The sequence below is a fragment of the Eulemur rufifrons genome, chromosome 16 (genome assembly GCF_041146395.1).
Source record: "Eulemur rufifrons isolate Redbay chromosome 16, OSU_ERuf_1, whole genome shotgun sequence".
Lineage (NCBI taxonomy): Eukaryota > Metazoa > Chordata > Mammalia > Primates > Lemuridae > Eulemur > Eulemur rufifrons.
In genome coordinates, this window is record NC_090998.1 from 86,283,486 (window position 1) to 86,303,092 (window position 19,607).

A 19,607-nucleotide genomic window follows, 5' to 3' on the forward strand; every position below is an offset into this window, starting at 1 on the left:
CCTGCGGCAGACCAGAGGGGTGAGGCCTCGCATCGCGATAGCCAGGGTGCAACGGAGGCCCAGAAACGGGCGGGGGCCAGCCCGAGCGCTCACGGCAACGTGGGGCAGGGCCAGGGCCAGAACCCGGGGACCTCGGAGTTCATTTGCCCAGACTCCTTTCCAAGCTGGGACCTGGGGCTCCGCACAGGGGTCCTGGACCCCTGCATCGCCTCTCCTTCAGGGTCTCCTTTCCCAGGGGCGCCAACCCCCTTCGTATGACCATGATGACCTCCGCCCTGGGGAAGGAGAGGGTGTTCCCCAATTTTCCCCCAATCTGAGAGGTGCCCAGAGCCCCTCTTGCGCCCTCCCAGGTTAGACCCCCGGTGGCTCGCTTCTCTTTGGTCGCGCCCCCGCGCGTGGGCCGGACCCGAAGGAGGTGTGGCCTGCGGGACCCCGCCCCTGCCCGGTTCCGCGCGCCCCGGCCTCTCTGGCCACGTGACAGGGATGCCCTGGCACACCTGCCGCCCTCCCGCTGCCGCGCTCCGGAGCCGGCTGGTCGCGCCTGCGCGGTGCCACGCCCGCAGCTCCCGCTTTCCCGCCGCTGGCCGGGCCCTCGCAGAGCTCGGGCTTCCCAGCCGCTCCGACCGCAGCCGCAGCCAAGTGAGGCCGCGCTCGGCTCACTGGCGCCGCGGCCCCGCCCCTCGCGCCCACGGGCGGGGTCACGTGCGCGGCGCGCGGCACGCCGGGACCTGCTGGCGGGCTCGGGCTCCAGGCCAGCGCGCGGGAGAGGGGCGCACGTGCTGCGCGCGCGGCTACGGGCCGGCAGCGGCGGGGCCTGGGGATGTGCGCGCCAGCGAGGTGGAGGGGCTGGACAGCAGCTCGAGGGTGGCGCACTGGACCCCCCTTTTTCAACTGTGCCTCTCCACACGTGAGGGAGGGGAGCGCAGAATTTTGGAGCCGATCTCAACTCTTACATCCCATTAATGTAGCCAAAGACAAACTAGTTGGCCTACGCAGGTTTGTGGGACTGGAATCCAGGGCGGTGAAGCCAGGAGAGCTAAACCAATTAACAAGCGTTTGCTCAGTGATTCAGTGTAGTGTTTAGTACGTAACATATTCGACTGGCTTTGATCTTCCACCCACCAGGAGAGGTAGGCAGGGGATTCTCTTTCCAACATTTGGTAGTGACTGGCCAATTGGAACCATAGGGGTGACGTGTGTGCTTAGGTACACACAGTGGAGCCTGGAATTAAAACTCAGAGGAGGCAACACGAATGGCAGGATGATAAACCGGATGATCAGGGTTGGCGTCCCGGGGGTGGCACGTGGCCTCTGCACCAGAGGTACATAGGCAGAGTATTTATGGGGGAAATACGGGAACCTTCAACAGGCATCACAGTCCAGTGGAATGGGGCCGAGGCTTCTTGTGGGAAGGCAGCGTGGAAGAACTCTGCGGTCTCACAGCTTTGCGCGGCTGCAGCTTTTCATTAAAAATTGTAGCCAGGGACTTTAGAAAAAACTTCCCTGACCCCTGAGGCCCAAGTACTCACTAAGGAAAGCCATTTATCTGTTTTCTTTACAGCCTGTACCAACACCAGAGAAAAGCTCCAGCAGAGCAGAAATTGTCCAGTATCTGGCAAACAGAAGTTCCTCAGTAAACACTTTTTTTCTCCCCAATACGATCTGCAGGCAAGTAAGCATTTGTTGAATGTAAGCATTTGTTGAATAAGCACGTGGCCTTCCAGATCCCCAAGTGTGGCCCCTCAACTGAATCCAAACTGCACAGCACAAATCCCTTTATTAAAATGATTTGTTCTGTAAAATTTGGTTTCAGTCAAAAGGCCATACTTGAGGATCCAGGCCACATGTGGCCCCAGGCTGCAGGGATTGAAGATTATGAAAACAGGTACTGGCAAACTGTTAAGTACCTAAAATAGCTGCCAGTCTTATTTGGTGAATACAGTTGTGGGAAATTACACAGGATTGGTAAAGTATGTATGGCAGGGCCCCGAGACTGGGTTGAACAGATTGTAGACAACAGGATGCTATTGAAGGTTTGAATGCAGGATTTTTAGCAGTCAACTTGGCAGCCCCATGCAGGACAGGCAAGAGCAGTGGAAGATGATGCACATTTTTGGAGAATGAACCTGAAGTCACTTCCACTTGTTCCAGTTAATCTGGCTGGATTGGGCCAGGGGCTTTCAAAAGGTGATTTGGCGAATATGCAAATACCACTCCAAGCTCAAAACCCCTGGCATCTGCCACACCATTTTCATATGGATTTTTAAACACTATTTACATGGAAAACTCCCCAAGCACATTTTCTGCACTCTCTCCAGAACCTCTGAAAACAAAGTTCAATAGACTTTTGCTTGCTTTCTGAGGGTCAATTGTTTTGATTCAATCTGTAACGTTAGGAATGCTACTCAAAAGCTGTACCTGTTTCCTCATCTATACCATGGTATACCCGCTGGCATTACAGTTCTGTATGAGGCTCAGATATTTACAGGAAGCTTAGTGTAGTACCTGGCAGGGTTAGTCACTTCACAAAGAATCTAGCCCAAGCCAAACTTGTAAATAATTTACAAACAATTACAGTTGCCACCCAGTGGAACATCCATCGAGGTCTTCTGAGGCAGTCTTCCTCAGGAGCAGAAACCCCACCTCAACCATGCCCTACTTTGTGTTTTACTAGTGCTTTGTGTCCCAGTGTTTCTTAGAGACAGCGAACTCTCTAAGGTCCACAGCTGTGTCTTGCACAGAGCCAGCAAGCACTCCTGCTTGTGGAAATGGACTTCTTACAGGGACCTACACAAGGCACCTCACAACTGACAATGCTGCCCATGAAAAGATAATTTCAAGGAGTTCCTGGAACAAAAAAAATTTAGGGAATCCATCACCTGAAAGGAATGTAAAACTAACAATGCTCAAGAACACATGATGAAACCCAGGTTATGAACTCCAGATAGAAACTGCTGAATCCCATTCCCCTTCCCAAGGGCTACTTGGAGAAGAGTAAATCATTCATGTGCACATAGGATGAAGGAAGAGACTAAACAGACTTATACTTTATTCCATCTGTCAAATGTCAGAGAGCAAGAGCCAAAAACTCCAAGGCCCCTCTGGGCTCGGTAGAATTACAAATCCCAGCTCCACGTCACTGTCTGGTTTAAGTTTCTTCCTCTGAAAGACACAAAAAAACGTTAAGGGAATTGAGACATGTTGTGTGCTGTGATGTTCTTTCCTTTCTGAACCTGTGCTATATATGCATTAATTTTCAGCACCTCCACTCAGAAGTTAAGCTTTTCAGATCCTTATAGGGCCGAGAGCTATTTTGCTCAATCATCTGCTGTGAAGCAGGAGACACAGTTTCAGGCTGTGTAACTGACTTGGAGCAGACATTTTGCCCTCTAGACCACTGGAGCTTCCCTCAGGGGCTTTCTTTGCCTTTTTCCAGATGCTTCTGCCCCAATCTTGCCACTTCTCTGAAAGACCACTCTCCTCCCCAACCTCTTCATGTGATCTAAAGGCTCTGGAAGAAGCTCTTGGAGCCAAAGCAGATGCTTCTCCAAACCCAAGTACCAGGGAACTCTCAAAAAGTCTTATCAAGTTAAGGATGACAGTGGCTATAGAACTTGCTTTCATGCTGGCCCACAGATCACTCTAGACTTCGGAAAGAGGCTTGTTACACACCTTCTTCTTCCTCTTCCTCCTCTTCCTCCTCCTCATCATCTTCATCCGAGCTAAAGGTGCCATCAGGCAGGCTGTAGACGCGGATGACCTGCTTGTTGGGGTCCTTGAGGATGAGGTATTTGCCCTCCTCCAGCTTCATGCAGATATCGATGACGCAGCGCAGAATGCCCCAGGCGTTCTCCACGCTCAGGTTGATCTGGCTGGCAAACTCATTGGGCTTGAACTGCTGGGTGCCCAGGATGACGTGGCGTGAGGAGTCTTTCACATGGTACCGAGACACGTAACTAGTGGGAGGAAAGGGTATCAGTGGTTGGAGCAGAGAGACAGCAACACTTGGGGTCCGATGTCAATTAAATGCTGATGCTTGGTCTGCTGCTACTCCAAAGGAAAAAGGGGGAAGATAAGCCTTCACCTCCCTACCCGGAAACCCCTTTCAGAAAATAAGCTCACAACTCATGGGCAGCAATCTCACCCAAGCTTGAGGTACTCAGATCCAGCCAGCAGAGCACAGCAGGTCCACCGGGCCAACTTGTAGCTGTTGTTCTTCAGCTCAGTGGCAATGACGGCCCCTCGCTGAGAGTCCAGCTTCTGACGCCAGTCAACACCATTACAGTGCTGCAGGAGGAAAGCCCCGGTTACAGGAGCGGAGGCAGGCTCCTAATGCCCAAGGCTCTGGGACTCCTCTGGCAGAGAAGCTCCCGGTCTGCCCGACCGTAAAGTGAGTATGCTCTGAGACTGTTACCATTTCAGAGACAAAGACATGTCCCTCCCCTTGCACAGCCTGCCCCACAGCACACAAGTAAATTATAATTCCTCTTTTAAGAGCTCACCTAGACAGGGACCAATGGATGGATGGACACACACACACACACACACACACAGGTACGTTAGAAATAAGTGCCAGAGAAATGGCAGAGGCAGCCGTTTCTATGTGTGGTACGGCAAGGAAGGGCTCTACAGACGATGCTGACCCTGTGGAGAACACTGACACACAAGCTGCAGGTGGAAACAGGAGGGCCTGATCTGAGAGGCCTGCTGGGTGGGAAAGACAGGCTGAGCCAGCCTCGGGTCGGGGCAGAGGCCTGCAGAGGGTGAGGAGCTCAGGGTCTGATGTTTTACACCCTCTCCCCCCCACACACAAGGGACCCTAGAAAGACTGTCTTCTCTAACCACCTCACCCACAGTGAGGTCAAAAGTCACATGGCAGGGGTTCCCAAACTTTCTTGGTTCACGGCAACCCTAAGCCGAAAGAAATACTCTAGAATTCCTACTACTCAAGTAGTAAGTTCAAACCATATAGTACTATTCTGACACACCTATGTTTTTCTCAAAAATTTAAAATGTCTCATGGTACCCTTGTGAATTTACTGTGGCATTTCCCCCCCCTTTTGTTAGAGATGGGGTCTTGCTATGTTGCCCAGGCTAGACCCCAACTCCTGGGCTTAAGCAATCCTCCCTCCTTAGCCCCCCACAGTCCTATAGCTAGGACTACAGGCGCACACCAGCGTGCCTGGCTTGCCACAGCACTTTAAGAGGCCTTCCGCCAATCTGCATTGCATGACGGAAGCAGTGTTCTGGACAAGTGATTGGCAGAGATGAACTACATTTGGGGGTGGTGGTGGAGACATGGTTAGGAGACAAATGCAAAACAGGAACCATCAACAGGGTCCTGAGCTAGGCGATGATGTCAGGGGAATCCTGAACTGAGTCAGCAGATAGACCGCACCTGACAGCAAAATAGAACAGCGCAAAGGAGGAGTCGGAGATGTTCCAAGCTCCGAGCTTACGTGAGCAGAGGAGAGACAGGCTGATGGATGGATGAGCCAGAGGCAATGACAGGAATGAGGACACTGGAAGGTGAAGGTGTTTTAGCAGAAAAACAAAGGGAGGCAAGTCAGAGTAAACCTCAGATTGGAAGAGTCACGAATGGACATCTCAGTCATACAACTGGAAGGAACTGAACTGCCAACTGGAATGAGCTTGGAAGGAGACCTTCTTCCAGAACTTCCAAATGAGAACTCAGTTCTACTGACACCTTGCTGTCAGCTTTGTGACACCCTCAACAAAGAACCAAGCCACACCGTGCTGGAATTCTGATCTACAGAGCTATGCGCTAATACATAGTGTTGTTTTAAGCCACTAAGTTTCTGTTAATTTGTTACAGAGCAAAAGAAACAATACAGGCTGTATAAAGCACTTGTGGCAAAGAAAGCTGTGAGGGGGACTGACCCTAAGAGAAGGCTCCACCGGGGGTTAGAAAAGAGGGGAGCTGGCCAGGTATGGTGGCTCACAGCTATAATCCCAGTGTTTTGGGAGGCTGAGAATAGCTTGAGGCCAGGAGTTCGAGACCAGCCTGAGCAACACAGTGAGACCCTATCTCTATGAAAAAAAGGAGGGGAGTCAGCAAAGACCACACGTGAAGGGAGCTGAGAAACATACTAGAGTATCAACACTGAGGTTGAAGCCACATAATCATGGCAATCCTGAATGCTACAGGGAGCTCACTGTGGTAAGTCCAAGAAAAGGCCTATGGCCCCAGAGCCAGGCCCACAGCAAAACTCCCAGTGTGCTCTTTTAGCAGTTGATGGGGTATAAGGAGTCCTGGAAGGGGTCAGAATCAGCAGCAGCCCATGCTGGTCCCTTTGCTCTGGGCAGGAAGCAGGAACAGCCCTCTGTACATCTCACAGAGACCTGTCCAACACAGGCATGGCCTCGGAGCTGTCCTCCCCACTGAGCATCCTCTATTCTACACACCAGCACCTGGAGCACCGCCACCCACTTCAATTCAGATGCGGCACACGAGCCTGGGTAGCTTGCGAAAGAGTAACAGCCGGATCGCAGAGCACCAGCACGAGGGAGCACAGGAGGAGGAAAAATGGAGGAAGCGTGTTTCTGTCAAGGTGCCTCAGAAAAGTCAATTCTGAGCTAGATCTTAGAATCTGACTTCAGTAAGTGAAGGAGTTGGAAAAAAGGAATCAAAAGATTGAAGAGAAGGCAGTGGCTTAGTAAATCAAAGAGGTCAAAACGAAGCGCAGTCAGACTGACAGAAAAATGGCCAACCCAGATAATAAGGAGATCAAAATCAGATGCTTGCAGAGAGCAGAAGCCAACAGGAAGTCAGAATAGAAGAGAGAGGAAGAAAGTACTGGAAGAATGGATTTACTGGTTCCTTTGTGCAAAATAAGCAGAAAAGTTCTTAAAACTTAACACAGTTCTGCACACACTCTTTCGCACTCTTTCTCAGTCAGGAACTAAGCAGAGGAAAAAATTCACAGAGACTTGTCCAACACAGGCATGGCCTTGGAGCTGTCCTCCCCACTGAGCATCCTCTATTCTACACACCAGCACCTGGAGCACCGCCACCCACTTCAATTCAGATGCGGCACACAAGCCTGGGTAGCTTGCGAAAAAATTCACAAGACAAAAACCTAGGTAGCTCTATAATTAACGAAAGGGGAAAAGAGGCTAGCTCACATGAGCTAGCTTGTGACGATAGGTACCATGGGGAACACGGACATGGTCATGAGGAGGTGACAGAGATGGCGCCTCACCCTGGAATCCCACTCATTGAGTGTCTTGATGTTGATGAAGGACACTTCCCCATTGGCCCCAGTCATGACGCCATCATGCTCACAACGAACAATAAGGTCAATATCATCTCCGAGCTTCCACCTGCGATACCTGCGATAAAGGAGAAACTCATCTGGTCACCTGAGACCCTACACGGTAGGGCCTGTGCTGCAATCTGGTCACAACATCCACCAGAGAGGTAACGTACCGGTACGCAACAGAGGCGATCTCATTCTTATCCATGTCATCCTCCACAAAGGGGTTTGGGTTGGGGAAATTGTATCTTTCCTTCCCCTGCAAAAATGACAAAGTTGCCATGAGACAGTGCTAACCTTGCAGCCAAGGCCAATCACCTTAGTCACTGCCCTGGCCAGGTCCCTGGGGGGCTCTGAGCTCGCTGCTTATTTTATGCCTACTTTCTCCCTCCTGACTATTGGCACCTGATGAATTGTAACAATTAACGAGTAACCACACCCCTCCGGAGTTGTTTTCCCTGCCACAGCACATGTCCCCATTTGACATAACAAATTTATTTAGTGTTCATTGTCTTTTCTTCTCCATTATAACAAAGCTCTATAAGGCTGGGAGGAATGCAGACATTGCAGGAACTTTGTTTTCTTTGCTGCTGTAAAGCATCTAAAACGGCTTCTCTGTACACAATAGTGTATTTGTTAAATAACTGAAGGAATCTTTAACATGTCTGTGTGAAACATGTATTATTAATAGTATTCTAAATTTGCAGAGAAGAAACATGCCCAAGAGCAGAGAGCTATGAGGTGGCAGATCTATGGTTCAAAGTCAGGCAGTCTGACCTCAAAGCCCAAACTCCTCTGCTACCGGCAGGCACCGTATCCCTCCTGCTCAATCCCACAGCCCCAGAGCCTCGCACAAAGCAGATGCTCAATCGGTAGTAGTTAACTAAATAAAAATTTCCTCACCATTCTCAGGCACTGCTGGGAGAAATTGTGGTTGATGTAGGTTGCTTCCATGGCCAGGTTGCGGGGCGAATTGAAGGAATTACCTTCGTCTTGAGGGGGCTCATTGGCTGTCTCACTCACTGTCAAGAGGTCTGCAAAAGTGGTGGCAAGGTCACCAACACGTGCAATAAAGAGTCACTGACAACATGCACAGCACTGTGGAGATCCAAGTGACACAGGCCTCTCCTTCAAGGAACTGTCATCTCCTAACGTGGGTCTCCCAAATGTGGGACTCACGGGGGGAGCTGGGCAGCGGGGGGATGCTCCTTGGTGACTTTAGAGACTGCCCAACATGAAATTCAATCTCACAGTGAGAAAGCTTTCCCTTTCAATCTTTCTGCATTCCTGAAGAGAATGATTTTGTTAGCTTTTTAACAAAGAAAAGACCCCAGGACTCAGATTCGGAATATAATTATATTGTTTTGTTTCCATTGCTGTTGGTTTTTTTTTTGACACAGAGTCTCACTCTGTTGCCCGGACTAGAGTGCCATGGCGTCAAGCTCACAGCAACCTCAAACTCCTGGGCTCAAGCAATCCTCCTGCCTCAGCCTCCCGAATAGCTGGGACTACAGGCATGCGCCACCATGCCCGGCTAATTTTTTTCTATATATTTTTAGTTGTCCAGCTAGTTTCTTTCTATTTTTAGTAGAGACGGGGTCTCGCCCTTGCTCAGGCTGGTCTCGAACTCCTGAGCTCAAACGATCCTTCCGCCTTGGCCTCCCAGAATGCTGGGATTACAGGCGAGAGCCACCACGCCCGGCCTGCTGTTATGTTTTGAATAACGTGGTTTTCATTTATGGTGTGTATACATGTATCAGTATGGTATAAAATATATGTACATGTATTTTTGCCTTTATAAATAAGCTCAAGCCAGAGAAAAGGGAGGGGTGTCAATTTAAGGGAAAACATAAAGCAAACACTGAGGATGGCATGAGAGAGGGCAGAGGTTAGGAAAGAGCTATTCGAATGAGGAACCCCTGGAAGTGTACACTGGGGTGCTGTGAGGACTCCAAAAGCTGATGCCTGGAGGAGGTACTGCAGTGACAGTCCCTCCCGTATCTCTGAGGAGGCTGGGAGGGACGCAGACATTGCTGTCAATTCCTTCCGGGCAGACGGACCATTTTTCTACCCACTCTCTGGTACCAGGGAATGCTACGAGCTGACAAAAGTCCCCAGCACCTTTGAGTCTGAGCTGTTCCCTAGACAGGCTTCTTACCGAAGTCCGAGTTGTCCCTCTTGTCAAAGAAGAGCTTGGACCCGACTCTCTGGACGACAATATCCCAGGAATACACAGAGCGGGTACAGCTCATCAGCGTGGCCAGAATGGCATCAGTGGCAAACACATTCCCCTGAGTTTTTGCCAGCTGCAAAGAGGACGAAAGAAAGCTCTGAGGACTCTCTTCGGTCTCACTGCCCATTCACACGGATGGCAAAGAACTCCTTTGCTTGCCATATAAACCTGAGGCATAAGAAGGTTTTTCACACACCCACGCCTCCCCCCGCCCAAGAAGGCTGTGCCAGACCAGCCAGCAAGCCTCCGTGGGCAGAGCGACAGCCCTGGGCTACTGCGGAACCGTGGCCCACAGAGCACTTGCTGGGTTCCAGCCCAGAGCTTCGTGATGCTTTCATCCTCGCCCCAGTGGCAGCGCCACGTACACTGACCTCCTTCTGCAGATGAGAAAGCTAAGGCTCAGAGAGATGAAGCCAGGAAGCACGGCACAGCTGGGGTTCGAGTCCAGCTCTGCTTAACACCAGCATTTCTGGCCTGCCCAGCAAAGTGTCTTTATTTTCATCAAACTGTTAAGTCTGATTCAGAAGAGTCTTATGTACAGGCCCTAACAATACACTGAGATTCCCATGCACTCTGTTTGTTCTGAGGGCTCAGCTGTAGAAGCTGGCTGCATGTCTAACAGGTGGGACAGGGGCAGAGGCAGTGCACACCTTTCGGATGACAGGGTCATCTGTGGTGGTGACAGTGTGGAAGATGCGCTTGATGCTCCGCAGCGGCTTCTCACTCCTCGTGGTGATGCGGTCAAAGGCTTTATCATAGTATTCTAGGGCCCCACAACACTCGCTGAGGAGAGTGGGAGAGACAGGCCAAGTAAAGGAGATGACCCTTTTTTAAAGCCACAGAATCCGAAGTCTTAGCTAGAAGTCTAATATATAAGGGATGGAAAACACTGACTAGAACGGAAAAGCAAATCATTGGAGTTTGCTTGGTTTCCTGTCCTCTCAGCTCCTGATGCGGCTCCAGGGGACACAGCAAACACAACCCATCCAGCCCAACCTCTGTGTAAGAGACAGGGAGCCTGAGGCCGGGAGAGATGACCAGTTACAGCGCATCCAGGTGGGCTGCCTTGTGGCCTGGTGCTCTGCTACCCACTAAGTCAGTCCCATCTACTTGCCCTCTGAGGTAAGGGGCTCTTAGAAATGTCAGGAGAAGCAAACATTCTCCTGAAGAATCACTATTTCTCTTTTGGCCCAAAGAGCTTTATAACTTAATCTTACTTCTCTTTTGCTCAGGATGCCAGGAAGCTGAAAGAAATCCGGAGTTTAACATCAGCAGATTTCTTTCTGCTTTCTTTTCTCTTCCTGCCAAAAAAGCTATAAACTAAATCACCTTTGCTCAGGATGCCAGGAAGTTAAAAGAACTTCACAGTTTAGTATCAGTGGACTTCTTTTTCTCCCCCAGTCTTGTTTTTTAAAAACACTTCTGCTAATTTTATGCAACGTATTTGAAGTAGCTTCAAAGCCTTTTTGGAAATACTTCTGTCAGCTATTCTACACACGCAAGAGCACGGTGGGAAGTAGCAAAAGATGCTACGTACATGTCCTGTGGCTCTGATACTTCCAGATAACGCATTTTCATCAACTGAGGAAAATCCATTTCCTCTTTCACCTCCCAGTCACTGCGAACTTCAACTGAAGAGTCTCGGGGTTTCTGTGGTGGAAAATCATTGGAGGAAAAAAAAAAAATTAAAGCCCATGCAAAACATAAGCAAAAGACAGCTTAACAATACAAAGGGCTTTTATTCAAGAAATATAGTGCTGGCTGTTTTGTAAGACAGAATCCCTGACTCCTAGAGCTTACAATCTAGAAGAGGACTGAAGGGATCACAAGTTCGGAAGCAAATAGAGTTCCACTCCCAGGTACCAATGTCACTTGGAGAACATGTAGCAGCTCCCTTATATTTCTCTCAGGATATTAATTATTCTTGGTAAAGCAAGCATCATGTCCAGCAAAATGTAACTTCCACAACTGTAACTTCACTTTTGCTTATACGTGTCTGCTATTCTCAGAATGCCCACACAAACATCTCACACGAACGTTCACAGCAGTAGACTCATAATAGCCTCAAAGTATAAACCACCCAAATGTCCACTAACAGGTGAACCGCTCAGCAAAATGTGGTATATCCATATTTCAAACAAAGGTGGTATATTTGATACATATTATATGTACATAATATATATGTATATACATAATATGTGGTATATTCCATATAAAGGAATATTATTTGGCAATCAAAATGAAGTGAAATACAGCTGACTCTTGAACAACATGGGTTTGAACCGCTCGGGTCCACTTATATGCATTTCCCCCCAAACCGAACACGGATGGAAAACACAGTATTCTCAGGATGCAAAACCCAAGTATACGGAGGGCCAACTTTTCATGTGTGGGTTTCACAGGGCCCTCTACAGGACATGCATATGCATGGATGTTGGTACACATGGGGGTCCTGGAACCAATCCCCCTAGTATACCAAGGGACAACTGTATTGATACATGCTACAACATGGATGAATCTAGGAAACACTATACTACATAAAAGTGGCCTGTCACAAAAGATCATGTGTTGTATGATTCCATTTCTGTGAAATGTGCAAAACAAAAAAATCCATACAGGCAGAAAATAGTTGAGTGGTTGTCTATGGTTGGGGCAGATACGGGGTGTGCTATGGTTTAGGTATGTCCCCTGGAATTCATATTGAATTTGAATCCACTGGGGTGGTGTTGGGAGGTGGGGTCTTTAAGAGGTGATCAGGTCATTAAGAGGAGATTAATGCTTTTCTTGAAGGAATGGCTTAGCTACCAAGAGAGCTCAGCCCCCTCTTTTCTCTCTCATGCCCCTTCCCACTTCTGCTTTTCTGCCATGCTATGAGATGCAGCTGCAAGATCTTGGACTTCTCAGCCTCCAGAACAGTGAAAAAATAAACCACCTTCCTTAACAACTTACCTAGTACAGGTATTTTGTTACAGTAATAGAAAACGGACCAAGACAGGGTGACTGCTTAAGCTTACAGGGTTTCCTTTTTTTTTCTGAGACAGAGTCTTGCTCTGTCACTCAGGATGGAGTGCAGTGGTGTCATCATAGCTCACTGCAGCTTCAAACTCCTGCACTCAAGTGATCCTCCTGCCTCAGCCTCCTGAGTAGCTGGGAATACAGGCAAGTGACACCACACCTGGCTAATTTTTTCTATTTTTTTGTAGGGACAGGGTCTCACTCTTGCTCAGGCTGGTCTTGAACTCCTGGCCTCAAATGATCCTCCTGCCTCGCCCTGGCCTCCCAAAGTGCTAGGATTACAGGCATGAGCCACCACGCCCAGCCCAGGGTTTCTTCTCAGGGTGATGAAAATGGTCTGAAATTGAGTGTAGTAATGGTTGTATACTAAAAACTACTAAATTGTACGGTATGTGCATTATAAAATAATGATAATGGTATGTGCATTATAAAATAATAAAGCTGTTATAAAGACAAACAGAAACACCACAGCAAGTTCCCAGACACAATTCTGGTATAAATACACTACCTGTGATTTTTGATCCCATTTCTGCCTAACTCCAAATTGCTTCTGGAATTTTTTCTGTAATCGTATGCGTTCTCTGAAAAGACAGAAATATTGTGATCTCAGTGAAGATCTTTAAATTAGTGGCTTCTTCAAAAGGCAGAAGCTGCCACTGTCTTTAGCTAAACCTCAACATCACTGACTTCTCTGAACTACGGAAAACAGGGGATCATAAAAAGGAATAGGCCAAAAGGGTGCATAATGGAGACGCTGGAAGAGGCATACTGCCCCCAAATAGTGACCAGGTATATTTCACTCCATCTATAGTGACTATCCACTGGCAGCTCCAACCTGGCGTTGCAGTGGCTGCTGTGCTACACAAATCCAGGGGGCTCACAGGATATAGTATAAATGGGGCTTCCTGGAGTTGTGCCACTGCAGAACTGAGCCTAGGGAAGCTCCAGAGTCTCATGTCATTGCTTTTGTTTCTACGCAGTGTGCACGTCCACCACAAGGAGTTAGTTTCCTGCCCATGCTGTCTGTCATGAACTGGCCCTGGGAGAACAGGCTAAAGGTGGCTTGGTGGCTTTAAGATTTTTTCTTTTACAATGATGGGGAAGACAAACGCCCTCCTGCTTTGGCCAGTCTGGGAAGGGTACTTTGTTCTGGGAGGATATGAAACTCACCTCTCCTTCTGCTTAGCGCTCTTAGGCAGGGTTTGCAGGTTGAACTGCAACATGTTCCGTCGATCTTTGTCTCTGCGGAGGTTCCGCTGAGAATCAGGAAAAAACACCCATGTCAAAATCTTAGAGATTTGGCTTACAACAGGCAAGGGTAATGGGAAGTGTTTAGAGTAAATTTAGGATGCAAAATCCCAAGTTTCACACATTACTGTGTACTTTTATTCTTATTCTATAGTATCAATAATCTGAGGGTTTTAGTGGGGGAACTACTTGGAATTAGCTTAGACTTGCATTCACACAGAATATTTTTCATTGAAGTAGGTTTATTGGATGCTATTAGGGTTGCTGAATTTGCCTTTTTATGTGATAATATGCAGCTTAACTGGACCATCTACTTAATAAAGCCTGTATATAGCAATTAAGTGAGGCAAAAGACACGGGTGCACCTTTTTATCTAGCACAAACACCCATTTTTAGCAATGGCTATGATGTCTTAGCTACCGGTGAACAGCAATCTAAACTATTTAAATGCATCCCTGGACCAAGTACAAGTTTACTTTAGCAGAACAGTAACTTGGAATTCACTGGAAGACCTATGATAATATGTTTTCCTCTCTCATTAGTATTTACAAGGCAGCAAATGACAACCAACAGTAATGGCCCCAAGATGGTCAGGTTGCTGGCTCTTGGCCTACCTGTGCAAATCTCATCCGATTCCGCTGGTAGGCAGTCTTCTGTGTGCGTGCTGTATCCACCAGCTGAAAGCTTGTTTCATCCTCCTCATGGAAATAGGCATATTGACTTCCACCACCAAATTGAGAGGAGTACTTATCTGGGGGCAAAAGTGACAGCGTGTAATAACTGCCACCTACGGACTTTACATATACACATGAATCTAAACCCTTGTTAGTTGAAGTGTGGTCTCAGGAACTATAGCATTGGCTGGCAGTTTGTTAGACAGACAGACTCACAGCCCCACCTCAGATCTACTGAATCAGAACTGGCCTTTTGACAAAATCCCCAGGTGATTCATATGCACATTCGAGTTTGAAAAGCTCTGGTCTCAAGAACTTCCTAAGCCAAGACAGAAGGACTCAAGCTAACCCATTTCACTCTGACTTATTGTGTAAGAATCTCAGCTAAAATTTGATTTAACAGGAGAGGTAAATACAGGCATGTGCTCCCTCATCTGATACCTAAGGCAGACATGTCTAATGGATCACGATATACTTTCTTATCAACCTGAGCTCCAGAAAACCCAGTACTTCAGGCAGCCACTTCCAGTGATCTCAACTGGCACAGAGAAAAAGCTTTTTTATCATATTAGGATCTTAAAACCAGAGGTTTTAAACCTGGAGTCCACTGACTGGCTTCAAAGGTTTAGTAAATCCCAAGCAATGAAACACAAAACGGTAATGTTGTTCAACAGAGTTTTAAAAGGATCTTTGGCTCCCTCAAAACTGGAGGGAAACCCCCATTATCACAGGCCAGATCTCTTTAATGAACAGACTAAGTTTTGGGGCTATTGTAAAATATGTAGTTAGTGTACGAAGTCCAGATTATATCCCCTGAATCTATGAATTATTGTTAGCATTTCCTTCCCATTCCAGAATGCTTTCAAATGGAGGTTACTAGAAAAATTAACAACTCTCCCAAGGCTCTGATTGGGGTTAGTTGAACACTTACTTGTGTACCTCTTATCTTGGTATGTGGCTCCCGTCCAGTCTGCAACCTATTAAGAACAACAAGACAAGACAGAGAACCCACAGGTCAACCATGCAAGTCTCTATTGATCCAGAAACCCCTGAAGGTGAGAGAACACAGTGTGGGAAAGTACCAGCAGAACTGGCTCACAATGCCTTTGTAAGCGCACAGCTCTCCTATGACTACTTCCAGAGAGTATAACCTTTCTCAGCTGGTATCCCTACAAGGAACACATGAATTAAGCTTTTGAAAGAATAAAATCGAAACAGGGACTCGTGGAGAGCAGCAGCCACAGCTGAAAAGATTCAGATTCCTGCTGACAGGCCAGTACCTTTCCCAGCCGATCTCCTTTGCTGAATGGCTGGTAGGGCATATCCCGAAACTGCTCGGGAACCGCACAGGGACCCCAGCCTGAGGGATTGTCCTGGATCACAGGTGTCATGAACTTTGCCATCTTCCAATACCTTAAAAATATAAATAATGTGAGTAGCACATGCATGAAGAAAGGCCTCAAAATACAAAAGCCCTCCACAGAAGGTAAACAGAGACATAAACAATAAAATTCAAAAAGCAACACACAAAGGGAACCCTCAACTGTTGAGCTACTACCAACTATGTTTTCTTGTAAATAATACTGTGAATAAGTACTTAAAACTCAGAAGACTGCTAACAAATCTGATTTACCATATTTTACTAATTCTTTGACACTCTCTTTTTACTGTAACATCTTTAAAAATGAGGTTGCGTCTTATACTTGATGGGGTGTTGTATCTTAATTGGTAGTTTTTCTTAGTGTTACACAAAATAACAGTGTTCTAAAAATTTGGTAGTGTCTCAGATTTGATGAAACATATTAACATTTTTTAAGTCTAATAAGTGCATTCTGGTTCTCAGACACACCTTCACCAAGGCATATGATAGTTAACTTCCCTAAGCTTTAGTCTTTCTATCTATAAAATAAACTAGATCCTTGTTTTATTTATATCAGGGGATCATTGTGAAAGTCTCATTAGTTAACACATATGAAAACTTTCTTTGGAAAATGCCACACAATTACTATTCAGACTTGCAAAAGCACATTTATGCACATAGAGTGCTGAGAAAAAAGGATCTTTAAGTATATCCTGAAATTCAACTTTCTTGTTCTTCCAGTTTTTTGTCATCAATGCAAATCCTGTGTGCCGACCAAGTGGCTGTAAGCCAGGCAAAACGACTGCCAGAGATACAGGAGGTCCCCATAAACCTTAGGTCCGAAGCGGCCAAATGTCAGATGCTCAACATTTCCAGGTACTGTTCTTAGTACTTACCATGCATTAATTCATTAAATCCTCCCAATAATTCTGTGAGGTAGGACCCAGCATTAGCCCCACTTTCCAGATAAGGAAACTGAGGTATAGAGAAATGAAGAAATTGCCCAAAGTCTCAATATTAGTTGGTGAAAAGTTTGAACCCAGGCAGTCTGGCTTCAGAGTCCACAGTCTTCATAATCCTATAGCTCCTTTCAGGGGACTAAAAACCAGGGGCTCTATAGTAGATAGTTGTCAGACGCTTCCTGTCAAAAACCTATGCATTTATCATCCACTGTAATCCTCTGCAAATGCTCACAAGGTGAGTTCCCAGAGGAAAATCCATTACACAGATATTTCCTGGAGGGTGGAAAGCAATCAGAGAGCACAGGTATATTAAACTCAGTAAACTCTCCTCACTGCCCCTTGAGGGAGAGATTGAGGCTTCCTACAGAGATGACATTTGGGTGACAGCAACAGGGAATGAACCTGGGAGCTTCATCCTCCAAATCTCAACTTAAGCTATGCTGTGGGAAAAGGACAAAAGAAAAGGGGTGGTGGTCTCAAAACAAATTCACATTAAATAGACACTTATTGAGCTCCAAGTGTCAGGCACTATGCTAGATACTTTAACACCACTAACTCCCCCGCGCTGCCAATTTAGAGGTAAAAAATTGAAGCTCAGTCAAACCAAGCACTTGATCTCATCATCTCAAAATACATTTGATTTCCAGGGTTGTCTACCCTAAGTCCGGCTTTCTTTCCATTATCTTACAGGTAGGCAGGCAGCAGCCTGGCGAGATCTGTCGTCTGAGACCATATCTAACAACACAACAACGATGTCTTAAGGCACGCTGCTTTAAAAATCTGGTTCTGTCAGAAGCTCAAGAAGGAACAGGCTCAAGGCTTGACATGCATTATCTCCTTGGAGAATCAAGGGGTGGGAGGAAGTCCCCTGGCCTTCAACACGTAAAAAAAAAAAAAGGTGAGCAAAAGGGAACCAGTAGGAGAAACAGAGCTGGTCAGCTAAAATGATGTGACAGCTGTATTGGCCACAGGAGCAGGATGGGGAGGCACCGACAGGGCAGTCAGAAGGGGCTCTGCGGCTGACCGGCCGCTACAGCTCATACACCATCAATCCCTGGGGTGGGTTTCAGATCAGAGATCAAATCTACTCCTCTATCCTAGCCTTACAATTCACAGAAAAGGAAAGAGAAATTTTGGATTGTGAATTCCCGAGAACACAGGCCGAACACCGCTAAGCTTGGCATCCTCAATACCCCACCCAGGAACTCAGGAAGTCTTTGGCTACTTTAGAATTAAGGCCCCGTGACCCAGGTGGGTTAAGTGACGTGATCAAATTCGCCCAGCCCGTGGCCATAAGCGGGGTCTAGGGCCAGGGACTTCACCCGCCACGCCGTGCCCCGCATCCCGTAGTGTGCGGGACCTCCGGCCCCAGAAGGCGGATTCCTGCTCCGCCCAGCGGAGAGACAGCGACGGCAGTGGGGGACGTAAGAGAGGTCTCTTCCGGGAGGCCCCCCAAAATCGGGCCTAGTCCATGTCGGCTCCGGGGGTCCACAGGACTCTACGAAACACGCCGCTCACCTGCAACGGCCTCAGCCGGCCGGGATGGCAAGAGATGGTCCGAGCTGGAGGCCGCGTTACCACATACACTCCATAAACCGGGAAAGGAGAGAACATGCGCGCGCAGAAGGCGGCGCCGTAAACATGACCGGCGCTGTCGTAAACCTCTCCAGCTTCCTCTGGGTTTGGCGGAAGAGCGCACGAGTCGTAAAGCGAAGGTGCACCCGGAAATCCGTCACTACGCTTCGCGGGCTGTCCTCGTTAGACTCCGAAGGTCCAAGACGCGGGCGGGGTGGTTATGGTTACGTCAGGCCGCATCCGGAGACGCCCTGAAAGGGCGTTCATTATTGAAACGTGGCGGCCGGGCGATCCAAGCTGGAGGCGGGGCGTGACTGGACGCCCCCCTGTGTCCCACAAAGCTTCACGGGACGCCGCGGCCCCTCTGTATCCCACAGTGACCCGCGGCTGCCGCCCGCTTTAACCAATCACCTTGTTTGGTTCTCACAGCAGGGGTCGGGCGGGTGTCTCAGGCTGCGCCTTTTATAACTCCGTCCTCTTTAATAGCTGTGGAAACGGGCTTAGAGGTGTAAAGTGGTCTGCTTGGTTCAGACTGTTAGTTTATGGGGTTCAAACCATATTTTCACAATTCTCAAACTTGATTGTACGACGAAGATTAATGGAGCGCTTTTTTTTTTTTTTTTTTTGAGACAGTCTCACTCTGTCACCCTGGCTAGAGTGCGGTGGCGTCATCGTAGCTCACAGCAACCTCAAACTCCTGGGCTAAAGCGATCCTCCTGCCTCAGCCTCCCGAGTAGCAGGGACTGCAGGTGGGCGCCAGCACACCCTGCTAATTTTTTCTGTTTTTGGCAGAGGCGGGGTTTCGCTCTTACTCAGGCTGTTCTGGAACTCCTGACTTCAAACGATCCTCCCGCCTCAGCCTCCCAGAGTGCTGGGATTACAGGTGTAAGCCACCAAGTCTGGCTAGGAGGCTACTTAATATACCTACATAATGAGTGCGATGCGCACTGTCTGGGGAGTGGACACGCTTGAAGCTCTGACTCGAGGGGGTTGGGGGGCATGGGCAATATACATAACCTAAACTTTTGTACCCCCATAATAAACTGAAATAAAAAAATGCAGATTCCAGGTCTCACCTCCACAGATTGGACAAGTATGTCTACTCGGGAGCCCAGGAATCTGCATTTTAGTTAACAATTGTGATTCTGAGATGGGAGTCAGGAACCACTTTCCTACAGTGGACAACATGTGTGGTTCTCTCAGCTACTCCCAGCATATGGAGTTTCTCCTGGAGTTTTTCTTGGGGGAATTTCAGAACACTGA

At 47.9% G+C, this 19,607-nt stretch overlaps 1 protein-coding gene across 1 annotated transcript; it reads right to left on the bottom strand.

Moving 5' to 3' along the window:
- Positions 1 to 3,042: 3,042 nt before the first annotated feature.
- On the bottom strand, positions 3,043 to 18,401 carry EIF3D (eukaryotic translation initiation factor 3 subunit D). The gene is made up of 15 exons (XM_069489451.1): positions 18,288 to 18,401; positions 15,728 to 15,860; positions 15,379 to 15,424; positions 14,388 to 14,524; positions 13,696 to 13,781; positions 13,034 to 13,106; positions 11,048 to 11,160; positions 10,161 to 10,293; positions 9,436 to 9,583; positions 8,181 to 8,311; positions 7,451 to 7,536; positions 7,224 to 7,353; positions 4,145 to 4,287; positions 3,673 to 3,956; positions 3,043 to 3,162 (listed from the first exon to the last, which is right to left on the bottom strand). The coding sequence occupies exons 2-15, from the start codon at positions 15,848 to 15,850 to the stop codon at positions 3,149 to 3,151; spliced, it is 1,647 nt and encodes a 548-aa protein (XP_069345552.1). The 5' UTR covers positions 15,851 to 15,860; positions 18,288 to 18,401; the 3' UTR covers positions 3,043 to 3,148.
- Between the last annotated feature and the right edge of the window lie 1,206 nt (positions 18,402 to 19,607).